At 42.3% G+C, this 15,380-nt stretch overlaps 1 protein-coding gene across 1 annotated transcript in view; it reads left to right on the top strand.

Moving 5' to 3' along the window:
- Positions 1 to 216: 216 nt before the first annotated feature.
- The window catches only part of MYO15A (myosin XVA), a 184,715-nt gene continuing 169,551 nt past the window's right edge, over positions 217 to 15,380 (top strand). The window contains exons 1-5 of the mRNA XM_078785176.1: positions 217 to 480; positions 600 to 658; positions 784 to 907; positions 13,837 to 13,932; positions 14,148 to 14,279. Coding sequence (XP_078641302.1) covers positions 217 to 480; positions 600 to 658; positions 784 to 907; positions 13,837 to 13,932; positions 14,148 to 14,279 — 675 coding nt within the window. The remainder of the gene's footprint in view (positions 481 to 599; positions 659 to 783; positions 908 to 13,836; positions 13,933 to 14,147; positions 14,280 to 15,380) is intronic.

Below are 15,380 nucleotides of genomic sequence, written 5' to 3'. Positions count from 1 at the left end.
TCATCCTGTCAAGTTTGGTTGAGATTGGACAAGTAACGACGGAATGTATTGGCGTCCAAAATTCATCAGACAGACGGACAGACAGACACGAAATGGCGTATTTTAGTACGACGATTGAATATTGAAATTTTTGTCACAAATTGACAATTGCATTTTAGACAGCGGAAGGAGGATGGGTGAAAATCATGTGAAGCACGAGTTGGGCTGAGTTGAGACATGGAGGGAAATGGAGTAAAGTTCTGTTGTGAAATTGAAATTTCACAACTGGATTGGATTGTTGAGTTGAGTTCAATTCGAAATGTTGAGTTAAGAAGAGCTGCTAAGCTGGTTGAGTTATACGTTCTTCTCTTCTCGTACCCTGCGCAGAGTGATGGGCAGGCGGTGGCATCTGTGGTTAGTTCAAGGGAGATCGACACAGTGGCAGACCTGCTACAGGTCTCACCTGAAGGCATAGAAAAAGCAATAACCTTCAAGGTCATGGTGAGTGTTGTGCAGCTATTGTTGGAAATGTACTTGTGACAATTAACAAAACTGTTAGGATAAAAATTGCTTAACATTTAAATATTGTTTTGAGAGTTTTGTATTTTCATGTAATGTAGGAAACAATGAGGGAGAAGATATTCAGTCCCCTTTCCGTAGAAGTTGCCATCGATGCCAGGTAAACATTTTTTTTTTATAAACCACGAGATGTTTAATTGACGATAACCTTTTATATTATTGTTATTATTATTATTATTATAACATTAAGGACAGTGTTGTCTTTTGACTTTTTATTTTTGTCAGGGATGCCATCTCCAAAGTATTGTACTCCCTCCTGTTCAACTGGCTAATTGATCGCATAAATCGTCAGGTGGCACCTAGGCCTGAAGCTACCTCGGTGGCAATCCTTGATATCTATGGCTTTGAGGTAAGAATGTCCTTTGTTCTCATGAAATTGCTGACCAGTGAAAAAGAGAGTATGATTTATGGGGGATTGAGTTTAATGAACAAAATTGGGGGCCATCATTTTGAGTGAAAGTGTTTTCATGCACATGTGATGCTTCATTAGACTGCCCCGAAGGGGTTGCGAGATTATATATTGCAACGCCCCCATCTGTGTGTGTCTATTGTCTGTGTCCGTGCCCACATGTATATATTTTTGCTTCAATATTTTCTCTGGAACCGCTTGTCCGATCGATGAGAAAAAGATAAAAAAAAAACAGGGACTCCCCATGGAGAATATTTTATTTATAACTCTGATATCATAGGTCACATGGTATGGCAACCGTATTGGATTAAAGGAAAACATTTGGACATCTTCTCTGTAACCACTCAACGAAAAAAATTGAAACTTGGCAAAAGTCCAACTTCCCATGGGGTGTATCGGGAGATAAAGATGACCTCATCGGTGAAGTGGTATTCCAGCCATAATTGGATCAATCAAAATACTTTTCCTAAAAAAATGTAACTTCATATATCTGATCTACGACCCAATGTGAGTGAAGAATTAAATTTATGACATGATCAGTCACGTGGCCTGGCCATATTGATTTATTAAGTTAATTTTTTTCCCGCAATTTAGCCTTAATGTGCACAAAAGTGGTCGTTAAATATCCTCATAATCAATCAGTAATCAATAAAGCTATGGATTATGGCAATATATGTGACATAATAGGGTGCATGGATGATACGCGATATGGTTATATGGGCCATAATAGCAGTGGGCAATAATAGTTGCGTGTTCAGTTAACGGTGGTATTTTTGTTCAGAATGAGCACACAAGGCGAGTGCCATTCGGATCTATTCCTGCAACTTTGTTCCACAACAGCACACTTACCACACAAATAAACAGACAAAGCCGAAAATGCATCATGTATCCACATCAATGTCCTACACTCTAACAAGATGGCACACTTGCCTTTGAGCTGTCTAGTCTGTGCTCGATTCCCAACATGACTATAAATTATTTCATTACTGCTTCCATAGGTAGGGTATTACATCAATGAGTGCATCATCCCTTGGTTGGATGATAAGTTGGGTTTTCATGTGCTAACATTAGTTGGTGGATGTGTTAAGAAGCCCACGGTGTTCCTCAACGGGAGTAGATGAGGTATCGCAGGCAACCTGAACCGACACAGGTACTGCATCAGCCGCACAATCTTTCTGTAACCATGATGAGAACTTGCACTTTCTGCTGCAGATGAATCAATCAATGTCCCACATTATAAGCTAGGAAGAGCAATCAGAGATTGCAGACCCTCGGTGTGACTTGTTTTGTGTGGTATTTGTGTGTTGGTGTGTGTTGTTGTTGTGCATGGAAGAAGTTTCGGGAACTGAGTGGCGTGCTGACGAGGAGGGGAGTGTCGTTGAAGCTGAAGGGAAAGGTGTATGTATGCTGCATGTGTGAGAAGTGTTATGATTTATGGGAGCTAGACATGGGTAATTAACGTAGAGCAGCAACGAAGGCTGGAAAGGGTGGAAATGCGAATGGTTCGGTGGATGTGTGGAGTATCGTTGAGAGAGAGGAAGACAAATGATGAATTGCGAAAGATGATGGGAATAGAGCCTGTGATGGATGTTGTGCAGAGGAACAGGTTGAGATGGTTTGGTCATGTGTTGAGGAAGGATGAAAGTGACTGGTTGAGAAGAGTGATGGAAATGAATGTAGAAGGAAGTAGAGGACAGGGAAGACCGAGAAAGACTTGGCTAAAGGTGGTGGAAGAAGAAATGCGGGCAAGGGGGGTTAACAAGGAGAGATGCAGAAAATAGGGCAAAATGAAGAAGATTGTCATGGGGACCGTAAGGCTAACCCCCGCTCTAGCAGGGAAATGGCCTTAAAATGCATGTTGTTGTTGTTGTTGTTGTTGTGTGTTGTTGTGTTTGTGTGGTATGTAGACGATGTAGGTTATGTTCATATATCAGACAAACATCCTTTTTTAGTTTTATTGTATAGATTCTCGTTTCAATCATATATATTTTATAGACGGACTCACATTCCAATAGTATAGTCGGACCCCGACATTCGTGGGGGATATGTTCAAGAAAATGCCACAAATGTTTAAACCGCGAATTTGGGGGCATTGTTTCAATGGGAAAAGGGGGGATAGGTTCCCTGCGATTTGTGATTCATAAGGCGGGGGGGAATCCCATGAAAAACTGCAAATACGCCTGTGAAAAAGTGAAGTACAGGGCCCCGAATCTCGAAGCAGGTCAGAAAAACCGAGAATACGCCCATGAAAAACCACAATTCCTGCAAAAATAGTCAAGAATTTTGACTGATGTGGTGGGCTGATGGTTTACGCGCATGTTTACACAATGTTTTTAGAAGTGTCATGTGCGCGGCTGCTGGGAGATTTTTTTTTTTCCATCCGCAAAAAACCGCACATGCACGAAACCACATGCACGAAACACAGGGCTGCAACTGTAGAAGCAGGTCACATTTTATCAACTGCGAAAACGCGGAACCTGCGAATGTTGGGCTCCGACTGTATGTACTTGATCGGCGGGCTTGCACTGTAATAGTACTGCACTATTACAGTGCAAGTGCAATATTACAGTGCAAAACTAAGGTTTTTATTAGGGTGGTCCACAGATATATGTAATATTTAATACTATTACAAATCCATGCTCCACAAGGCTGCCCTTGTTCCCATGTTTATAAAGATCATACGAACCAAATAGGAGGTCAATTGGAACTTATTTAGAGGTTGCTCAAAAAATAACATTTTTTATTTATCCTGTTTTTTTCAGATGGCAGAAACTCGCAGCTCTTCCACAGTTTGGTTGCTGGGCAAGGCTGAAAAGGAAATAATATGTGGGAGACTACCAACCAAAGGACACACATTGCAGAAAATGGTGTACCATCACATACAAGAACACCATACAGTTCGTGAAAGTGCCAAACTTAGTGTACAAGCTGTGTGTGCATACTGGGAGAAAGCACGAATTCCAGTGCAGAGAGTAGATTCCTGTGAGCGCCAACTTTTGAAGTTGTATGATGCCGACAAACTGGTAAAGAAAAATAGAACCAAGACATTCGAAAACTATAGAGTGAAGGAGCAGATGTTCAAAGATGATCTTCAATCCCTCTTCGATATCTCACCAAATGATGCGCTTGAGAAAATGACGAACGAAGAAGACAAAGCATTCCTTATCATGCAGCGTGAGGATCCCTCAAGTTCACGTTTGGGATCTGTGGACAACACTCTGGCAGTGAAGGAGAACAGAAAGCGTATCAGGCTTGAGAATGAAGATAAAAGAAAGAAGAAACATGCTGCTGAGACTCTAACAGCAATGCAATCTGTTTCATCAACATCGGCTGAGGTTGATGATGATGATGAGTCTGAGATTGAAAGCTCCGATTCAGGGGACAATGAATTCAAACTCCAAAGTCCATCTTCTGCCAAACAGGCGAAAAAGGCTCCCATCAAGGTGATCACTCCAGCAATAGTGGCAACTCTGGACAGAGTAAATGTCTCAGATCGGCGTGCTATGTTGGTGGCCAGTGCTTTTGCACAATCTCTTGGTCATACCATTGAAGACAAGTGCAAGCCAACAATAATAAATAATTTGAGTAATTGAAAATAGATAATTATCTATGAATTGATGTATGATGCTAAAAATTCTGTATCTTATTATTCATTAAAATTTGTCAACATTTTGAGCAACCTCTAAATATTGTCCAATCAAGCTCAAATTTTCACTGCAAACTACTTTCTTCAATAGGAATAGGGGCAGGCTTGTGGAGAAATGAAAATACAATCGTCAAAGTTTTGGACCACCCTACTGTGTATACGTTATGGACGTACTCACATTATAACTGTACAATCATACTTTATAGAGGTACTCACTTGTAAAAAGATAACATGTACTACTGGCTACCCCCAGGTGGTGTTTGTGGCCTACGTTATAGCACATAATGGTAGACAGACAGACAGACGAACAAATTGACCCAATTGCAATATACACTGGCGATGGTAAAAATTTTAATTATGTTCCTTATGCAATTAAATGGAATGAAAAGCTTATAATCAGATGCTCTGTGAAAGACATGGAATGTGGAAGTATTCTGATGACACTTGAAAGAATCAACATGACTTTCTAAACGAGTCTTTTATTTTTGACAACCATAACAGCTGAGACTTTCAGAACCATGAAATTGTTCTTTTTCCTCGAACAGCTCACAACATGCTCGATGCAGAGTGCGAACGCCTTTTGGATACCGTAGGAGAGGGAGAGGGAGAATTTTTTTTTTTTTTTTGGAGAGGGAGCATCAAAAGAAAATTGTACTTATAAGAGTTTTTTCTTTGTTATGAATCCACTTTGGAGTATTATCATCCAATGTTTCATATCATGCAATAGTTTATACCCACAACCTGGTGAGCTGTATAACTATAGACCAAGGGTGTGTTCAGTTTCCAAGGTCCTGGTAGCACGCTCGACAAGCACTCAAGCACTCAAGGAACCACTCAATTCAAAACCGTTGGTGGTGGTTGGTGTGGAGCCTATGGTTGCTGGTTGCATCATTTTCTTGGGACGTGGCTGTGCCGCTGATGCAATGGCTCTCTGTAACCAGTCATCTGGTACCAGTACTTATTTTTCCGACCTTGGAAGGATGACAGGCTGAGTCAACCCACGTGGTGTTAATTCAACGGCATGACAGGGCTCGAACTCAGGACACCGAGATCTCAATGCCAGCCACCTTAACAGTTAAGCCAACACCAGGCTTATCAAAACTGTTGATAAGGAACGGCCAGCTTGGCAAGCGCTAGCTAGCTACTTGGTAACTGCTGCAGTAGATTTTGGGGAGGGGTTTTTCATGTTTGTAGATTTTAAATAATTAGGATTAAAATTATAAGAAACTAGAACTGCACTCTGTAGAGAGCATACCTCCGCCTAGTTGGCCATATCAATCAATGGTGATGAATCACTTAAAAAATTAAATAATTGTCATATCCGAATCCATATTCAGATCTTCACCAAAATCGAATCGATTCTTCCTCGTCACACACACAACCTGTCCAACATGTTTCGTCCAAAGCCATCCATAACTTTTTGAGTTATCCTGCTATGTATTGTTTTTGGCCCTATCTCCCAATGGTGAAGAATCGCTTTAAACATTATTAAATAACTCTCATATCCGAATCTATATACAGATCTTCACCAAAATCGAATCTGTTTGTCCTCGTCAGACACCCAATCTATTCACCTAGTTTCGTCCAGATCCGTCCACAACCTTTTGAGATATCTTGCTATGTATCGTTTTTGGCCCTATCTCCCAATGGTGAAGAATCACTTTAAAAATACTACTAGCCGGATCCGGATCCCAATCTTCACCAAAATCGAATCATTTCGTCCTTGTCACATACGCTACATCTCTGCAAAATTTCGTCCGAATTCGTCCACAACCTTTTGAGATATTTTGTTCACAAACAAACAAACAAGAAGACGTCATGCAGAGCACGATACTTGCAAAATCCGCCCCCCAACCCCTCCCCAAGAAAAAAAAATTCAATTGATACAGCAAATTGTCCATTTCATCAAGATTAAAATTGACAATCTTGATCAAAGCTCGGGTCAACAGGAAGAAAAGTGACGATTTTTCAGATGAAAAATCATGATTTTGGAAGGTTGACGTTGAGTTGACCTTTGACCTTTTGACCTCAAAAATAGTTAGTTTCCCTATTTAGTGACCAGATATGCAAGTCCTCTTCAAATTTCAAGTCAATGGGATGAAAATTGAGGATTTTCGAAATTTGGCCTATGTTGACCTTTTGGCCTATGTTGACCTCAAGAATACTTGGTGGTTGAATTCAGTGACCAGATATGCAAGTCCTATTCAAATTTCAAGTCAATCCGATGAAAATTGAGGATTTTTTTTAAATTTTTTTTATTTTTTTTGTATACAAGATCGAGGCTCGTGAAAGAGCGAACATTAATCACACAGAAAGACAAACCGACACATAAAACATATAACATCGGGAGCGGTAGACAAGATGGGGAGAGAGGGGGAAGGACACAAACACAACATTTGAGAGCAGGGACCGAGAGACATGGAGACATCGAGAGATCTGAGAGAGGGCGAGGGCTTTGGGGGGGGGGGGGCATGGGAAGGGGGCGGTGGGAGAGGTATAAAACATATGGACACTGCCAGGACTTCCAGGAAAGAAGTTGGAATTTCAAACAAGGTGGATCTGGGGTGAATTAGCGGGGGTAGAACAGATCAAGGTTTTGGATGGGGGAAGATAAGAGATGGTGGTGAACAGCTGTTTTAAAGACCTGGAGGGAGGAGTGGGATTGAAGGGAGTGAGGGAGTTTGTTCCAGAGGCGGGAGAAAAGAGGAATGAAAGAGTGAAGGTGAGCAGAGAGCCGAGATTTCGGCAGTTTAACCATCAGAGGGTTGCTGGCAGATCTTGTGCGACCTGTAGGAATATTTGGGGGACAGAGCACAGAGAGAGCTGGGGGTGCAAGGCCGGAGAGGAGTCGGTAGAAGACAGAAAGACCACCTACCTGCCTGCGGTGAGTGAGTGAAAGGCCCTCAGAGATAGCTTCATCGCGGGAGATTCCAATAATTCTGAAAGCTTTGGTTTCAACAGCGTGAAGCCGAGCTAGGTGTGAGGCAGGAGCACCGGCCCATAGGGGAGAACAGTATTCCATTGAGCTGCGGATGAAAGCCTTGTATGTGGTGAGGAGCTCAGGTGTGCCGAGGAAGGACTTCGCACGACGGAGGATGCCCAGTCGGCGACTGGCTTTGGAGGCCAGCTTGGAAATGTGGTTTTCCCAAGAAAGATCATGGCAGATAGTGAGACCCAAAATCTTGAGCGACAGAACTTCTTGGAGAGGATTGTTGAGAAAGTAGATGGGAGGGTTGTCCAGTCGATCTTTTCGGAGAGACATAGTAAGAGTGTGAGATTTGTCAGGATTGAAAGACATGTTCCACTTGTTTGACCAGTCTGTGATTTTGTCCAGGTCTTCAGAGAGTGGGGAGGCAGCAGACTGCCGATCTGAGGGAAGAGGAATGGAGCGGCAGAGAGTGGAGTCATCAGCAAAGAGATAGAGAGGATTTTCGAGAGAGTCAGAGAGATCATTGATGAAGACCAGAAAAAGCACGGGGCCCAGAACACTGCCTTGGGGAACTCCAGCCTGAACAGGAAGAGGAGATGAGAGAAACCCATTCAGGGCCACACGTTGACGACGACTAGAGAGGAAGTCCGCCAGCCATGCGTGGAGATTTCCATGGATACCAAAGGAGGAGAGTTTGGTGAGCAGAGCGGGGTGCCAGACCGTGTCGAAGGCACGTGATATGTCGAGGGAGACAGCTCTAATTTCCTGTTTGGCATTGAGGACCTCCATCCATTGTTGAGACAGCAGAAGCAGCATGTCCAGAGTAGAGTGACCTGGTCTGAAACCAAATTGATGATCAGAGATCAAGCCATTGGAGAAGAGGAAAGATTTCATATCCGAAGCAATGATGGATTCCATGACTTTGCTGATAATTGGGAGAAGGCTGATTGGTCTGTAGTTGCTAGGATCTGTTTTTGCACCTTTTTTGTGCAAAGCGGTGATGTTGGCTGATTTCCAAGCAGATGGCAGTTGACCTTGAGCAAAAGAGAGGGTGAAGAGAACAGAGAGCCGGATATTAGGGTTAGGGCACGCGCACGCGCGGTTGCGTGCACGTGCGGTCGCGTGCACGTCGCGTGCACGTGCGGTCGCGTGCAAGTGCACGCGCGGTTGCCTAGCAACCCATTTTACCACCGGAAGTGCACGCGCGGTCGCCTAGCAACCCATTTTACCACCGGAAGTGCACGTGCGGTCGCCTAGCAACCCAACTTGGCGGTTGAATTCAGTGATGACTGATGAGATATGCAAGTTCTCTTCAAATTTCAAGTCAATTAGATGAAAATTGGGGATTTTAGAAATTTGGCCTATGTTGACCTTTTGGGCCATGTTTACCTTTTGGCCTATGTTGACCTCAAGAATACTTGGTGGTTGAATTCAGTGACCAGATATGCAAGTCCTCTCCAAATTTCAAGTCAATTGAATGAAAATTGAGTATTTTATAAATTTGGCCTATGTTGACCTTTTGGCCCATGTTGACCTTTTGGCCTATGTTGACCTCAAGAATACTTGGTGGTTGAATACAGTGACCAGATATGCATGTCCTCTTCAAATTTCAAGTCAATTGGATGAAAATTGAGGATTTTAGAAATTTGGCCTATGTTGACCATTTGGCCTATGTTGACCTCAAAAATACTTGGTGGTTGAATTCAGTGACCAGATATGCAAGTCCTCTTCAAATTTCAAGTCAATCTGATGAAAATTGAGGATTTTAGAAATTCAGCAAAGTTGGTGACCTTTGGCCTATGTTGACCTTTTGATATATTGACCCCAAAAACAATAGGCTTCTTGCTTTTGACCAACTCTACCATTTGGTGAAGTTTCGTGAAGATCGGTTGAAAATTGTGACCTGTAGGCCGGTGACAAACAAGCAGACAAACAGACAGACAAACAAACAGACAGACAGAACCACAAACGCAACCGACCAATATACTGTACTTGAAAAATCTTCGATTTTGCAAGTAACAAACAGACAAACACACAAACACACAGGGGTGAAAACATAACCTCCATCCACCTTTGGTGGCTGAGGTAATAATTAAAATATGAAATGCACATTTCAATATCATCCTCTCTGATACCAACATTGAAGAAACAGCAACAAATCGTTTTTTTATTTGACTACGGCGGCCATTTTTTGCTAACCTGGGGAGGTGTTCTGTTCGCCAGCACCTCTCTTAATCGCTTGCTCCACTGACCAAGCGGCTTGCAAAGCGGTTGATGCGGAACGGCTGGCTTGGCAAGCGATAGCAAGCCGCTTCCTCGTGGAATACATCCCAGTTCTCAATAAAGTCTCAGTTGTTCCAATGAACAATGCCCAACCTTGGTGCAGTAACAGCAGCATAGAGTATATCCAGACCAATTTGGTGGAAATGTACCTGGGAATATCAATATTGATGAAAACACCTGACAAATCAATACTAAGGGCGTATCTGCAACACTCTTATAATGTACACTTATTTTGAAGACATTTTCAACAAGCTGTAGCCATGTACTAGAAATTTCACTTTTTGGTAAATTTCACAATTTCGGCCAATTTCACTGCTTTTCCACACCTATAAGCTGTTTGAACGCCTGATGCTCAACAGGGTAACACCAACTGTAGATGAGAAGATCATTCCAGAGCAAGCAGGTTTCCATCCCGGAAAATCAACAACAAGCCAACTGCTCAACCTCACACAACATATCGAAGATGGTTTTGAGCAAGGGATGGTAACAGGTGCTGTTTTTGTACACCTGTCAGCAGCATAAGATACAGTGAACCATAGGTGTCTCCTCTGCAAGATCCGAGAGATGATAAAAGAATATCCACTTAACAGAGCTGTTAGAAAGCATGCTTCAGAATCGCCCGTTCTATGTTGAACTAGGTAGGAAGTGCAGCAGGTGGCGGATTCAGAAGAATGGTCTTCCACAGGGAAGCTTGCACCGTTGATGTGCAACATCTACACAAATGACCAACCTATAGACGGTGTTACACGCCGTTTTATATACACAAAGAATTAAGTTAAGCACCCCCCCCGTTTTTGTACAACCTCGCACATTACAAGTTTGTTGTCGTCAAAACAGTGTAATATACCCATGATATTGCTATATTTTCTGGAGAAGTGATATTATGGTCACATAAAAACATAACAATCATGCCGTTTTCAATATTTTATTCTGAATAATTTAAGGTGAAATTTTTTGGGAATTTTAGGCATATTTTCACCTCAATTTAAGTATGGAGCTATAGGTCCATCACGGACAGTGTGGATGACGTTTATGTTTTCTAACGTACAGTCATTGTTCTGAGAAGACCTCTAGCGATCTTTGCGTCAATAACGTGTGTAGGACCCACGTGATCGGATCACTGACTCAACCAATCACTTTTTTTCACTTTGATCACTCCATTTCATCAATGGATAATTGCTAATGTCATACCCATCATTATTTGATGTCACATACCTTAGAATATATGCCAATGTATACATATACACAAAGAATATATATTAGGGGGTGCTTAACTTAATTCTTTGTGTATATATGCTGATGACTTGTGTGTCACTGCCCAAGGAATTGTTTTTGTTTTTTTTTGTTTTTTGTATACAGAATCGAGGCTCGTGAAAGAGCTAACATTATCACACAAACAAATCAAACAGACAAACAAAATATATATGGGTAGCGGTAGACAAGATGGGGAGAGAAGGGGAAGCACAAACATAACATTTAAGAGCAGGGACATCGGGAGATGTGTGGGAGGGAGAGGGCTTGGGGGGAGGAGGCGTGGGAAGGGGGGGGGGGCGGGGGGTGGGAGAAGTATAAACACAAGGACACCAAGGACTTCCAGGAAGGAAGTTGGTATTTCAAAAAAGTGGATTTGGGGTGAAATTAGCGGGGGTAGAAAAGATCAAGGTTTTGGATTGGGGAAGATAAGAGATGGTGGTAAACAGCTGTTCTGAAGACCTGGAGGGTGGAGTGGGATTGAAGGGAGTGGGGGAGTTTGTTCCAGAGGTGTGAGAAAAGAGGAATGAAGGAGTGAAGGTGAGCACAGAGTCTTGATTTTGGCAGTTTAACCATAAGAGGGTTGCAGGTAGATCTTGTGCGACCTGTAGAAATATTTAGGGACAGAGCCCAGAGAGAGCTGGGGGGGCAAGCCCAGAGAGGAGTCGGTAGAAGACAGAAAGACCACCAACCTGCCTGCGGTGAGTGAGTGAGAGGCCCTTGGAGTTAGCTTCATCGCGGGAGATTCCAATGATTCTGAAAGCTTTGGTTTCAACAGCGTGAAGACGAGCTTGGTGGGATGAAGGAGCACCGGCCCAGAGGGGAGAGCAGTATTCCAATGAGCTGCGGATGAAAGCCTTGTATGTGGTGAGGAACTCAGGTGTGCCAAGGAAGGACTTCGCACGACGGAGGATGCCCAGTCGGCGACTGGCTTTGGAGGCCAGATTGGAAATGTGGAGGCCTTGAAATGTAGTTTTTAACACCGTGGAGAAAACGCTCTGTCTGAGGCCTTGGAGGGACTAATATCCTACTATGAAGAAACCCACCATCACGCAAACCCGACAAAGACGGAAGTTTGTGCATTCCTCCTCAGAGACCGTGAAGCCAAACGGCAGCTTAAAGTAACCTGGTGTGGAGCAACACTGAGGCATTGCGACCACCCCACCTATTTAGGAGTCACTCTTGACCGATGCCTTACCTTCAAGAACCACATCGAGAAGACAAAGGCAAAAGTGAGCGCACGAAACAACATCCTGTATAAGCTCAATAACACAAGATGGGGATCAAGCTCGAAAACATTGAGAACCAGTGCACTTGCTCTTTGCTAAACCACTGCTGAATACACCTGCCCTGTATGGGAAAGATCTACTCATGCTAAGAACATGGATGCCGTTCTGAATGCAAGCTGCCGATCTATCACAGGTTGTTTAAAACCACCAAACACCAACAGCCTCTAGAGTCTAGAGTCTATATCTTGGCGAGTATAGCTCCCCCTGATATAAAAAGAAGGGTAGCAAGCAAGAAAGAGCGACTCCGTCGAACATCAGATGAGGAGCACTATCTGCATGGTCATACACCTACACTCAGTCGCCTAAACTCAATACAAGGAAGAGCTTCATGAACAGTGTCGTTTCATTACAATCAACCCCATCTGAAACCCGCATCGCTTTGTGGAAAGTCTCGAACAGGCTTGCCAGTCCCGAACAACCCCCAGCGATGGAAGTTCTACCTGATGAAAGTCTCCCCCCCCCCCCCGCCCCCCCCCCCCAGGAGCTAATTGCTACTGGGTAACATGGAAGTGCCTTAACAGACTTAGGACTGGTGTAGGTCGTTCAAAGGTGTCACTAAACAAATGGGGATGTACAACCAGCCAGACAACTTGCGAATGTGGAACTGAGCCACAGACCATGCAACATGTCCTGCAATGTCCATCGCTAGAGGAACCTTGCACTGTTGCAGATCTTGCTGAATTCAACAACAAGGCGCAAAAATGTGTCCAGTTTTGGCTGGGCCATGTATGGACTGTCCGTGGACACGATAAGATCTACTATAAAAAAATAAAGAGGTGTGTGTGTGTGTGTGTGTGTGTGAGGCATACTTTTTGTGTCTCTTAATTACATACGTCTATTAATTAATTACGTGCGATTGAAATGAACTTTAGGCTGATGAGACCCTTTCGACCTTTGAAGACCCTTTATGATGCTTTACACCCCAAAGACCCAGAAGACCCAAAAGTCCACGAGGACCCAAAAGACCCTGATAACCCAAAAGACCCAAAAGTCCCTGAGGACCCAAAAGTCCATGAGGACCCAAAAGACCTCAAAGACCCCATAAACCCAGAACACCCCAAAAAAAACCAAAATCCCAAAAGGCTCCGAGGACCCAAAATACCCTCGGGTCCGGCAGGCAGGTATGCTACATGGTGGTGAAGACCAATGAAAATTTGGTACAACAGACCCAATGGGCCCACTAGTCTTCTTAAACAAGGTGTTTATGCCCACTGAAGCTCCCAATATGTCTTTTGAAAAGAGTAAGCCATTGTGTGCCATAAGGCTAATCAAAGTTGAAATTCCTTTCTTGATTCTCGATTGAGAAAGCAATGGCAAACCTGTTGTATTTAATTAGTTCAGTAACAGTTATCTTCTGATGAGATGGATGGTACTAATCAAATCCAGTACTCGTAGACGGTAGATGAATAATCTTATGTCTTTCTACTTGTGTCTTTTTAAAATTAATTGTTAGGAAATGTATCCCCTGCAGGATCTGACGATGAATAGTTTTGAGCAGCTCTGCATAAATTATGCAAATGAGTACCTACAATTCTTCTTCAACCGTATAATCTTCAAACAGGAGCAGGTGCGTGTTTCCGAGTAGGGTTCTCCATCAGTTCAGGTGTGCCTACCTATATTGAAAATCCTCATTTTGTGTATAATTTTTCGTATGTTATGTGGAATCGTCATTGTCAGTTATATTTGTAATTACGTGTGATTATGATGAGGATCCACCGTAAGCTGGAATGTAGGATAGAGGATTTCTTCATTCACTATAATGATTTTTAATGATGTGTACAGGAGGTTTATGAGAAAGAAAAGATCAATTGGCAGAACATTGCATTCAATGACAATCAGCCCTGCCTGGACCTCATGTCTCAGAGGCCCTATGGAATTCTTCGCATCCTTGATGATCAGAGCACCTTTCCACAGGTATGATTTTGCTTAGTAGTGAAATATGTCAATGGCCAATTAACACGATAATGATAAAATATCATAAAAACATGATGCCAAACATTGTGAAAATATTATTTTGTAGGGTTTTCTGGAAACATTAAAACGTTGTTGAAAAACAGTTTTAATTACATTTTTTTTGTCCCCACCCTTCCAATATGGTCAGAAATGTGGGACAAAACGTTGTTGAAAAACAATATTTTAATAACATTTATTTGTCCCCCGTCTCTCCAACAAGGTCAGAAATGTGGGACAAAACGTTGTTGAAAAACAATATTTTAATGACATTTATTTGTCCCCCGTCTCTCCAACAAGGTCAGAAATGGGGGACAAAACATTGTTGAAAAACAGTTTTAATAATTTTTTTTTGTCTCCACCCCTCCAATATGGTCAGAAATGTGTGACAAAACGTTGTTGAAAAACAGTTTTAATGACATTTTTTTGTCTCCACCCCTCCAATATGGTCAGAAATGTGGGACAAAACGTTGTTTGTGACAATGTTTTTAATGTTTGTTTAAAACAATGTTTTTAATAGCATTTATTTGTCTCCCATCTCTCCAACAAGGTCAGAAATAGGGGACAAAACGTTGTTGAAAAACAGTTTTAATAACATTTTTTTGTCTCCACCCCTCCAATATGGTCAGAAATGTGGGACAAAACGTTGTTTGTGACAATGTTTTTAATGTTTGTTTAAAACAATGTTTTTAATAGCATTTATTTGTCTCCCGTCTCTCCAACAAGGTCAGAAATAGGGGACAAAACGTTGTTGAAAAAGTTTTAATAACATTTTTTTGTCTCTACCCCTCCAATATGGTCAGAAATGTGGGACAAAACGTTGTTGAAAAACAGTTTTAATAACATTTTTTGTCTCTACCCCTCCAATATGGTCAGAAATGTGGGACAAAACGTTGTTGAAAAACAGTTTTAATAACATTTTTTTGTCTCTACCCCTCCAATATGGTCAGAAATGTGGGACAAAACGTTGTTGAAAAACAATATTTTAATAACATTTATTTGTCCCCCGTCTCTCCAACAAGGCCAGAAATAGGGGACAAAACGTTGTTGAAAAACAGTTTTAAT

This window comes from Myxine glutinosa, chromosome 10 (genome assembly GCF_964187855.1).
Source record: "Myxine glutinosa chromosome 10, kmMyxGlut1.1, whole genome shotgun sequence".
In the NCBI taxonomy this organism is placed as follows: Eukaryota; Metazoa; Chordata; class Myxini; order Myxiniformes; family Myxinidae; genus Myxine; species Myxine glutinosa.
Note: the sequence above shows the minus strand (reverse complement) of the source record. Positions and strands in the feature narration are given on the sequence as shown.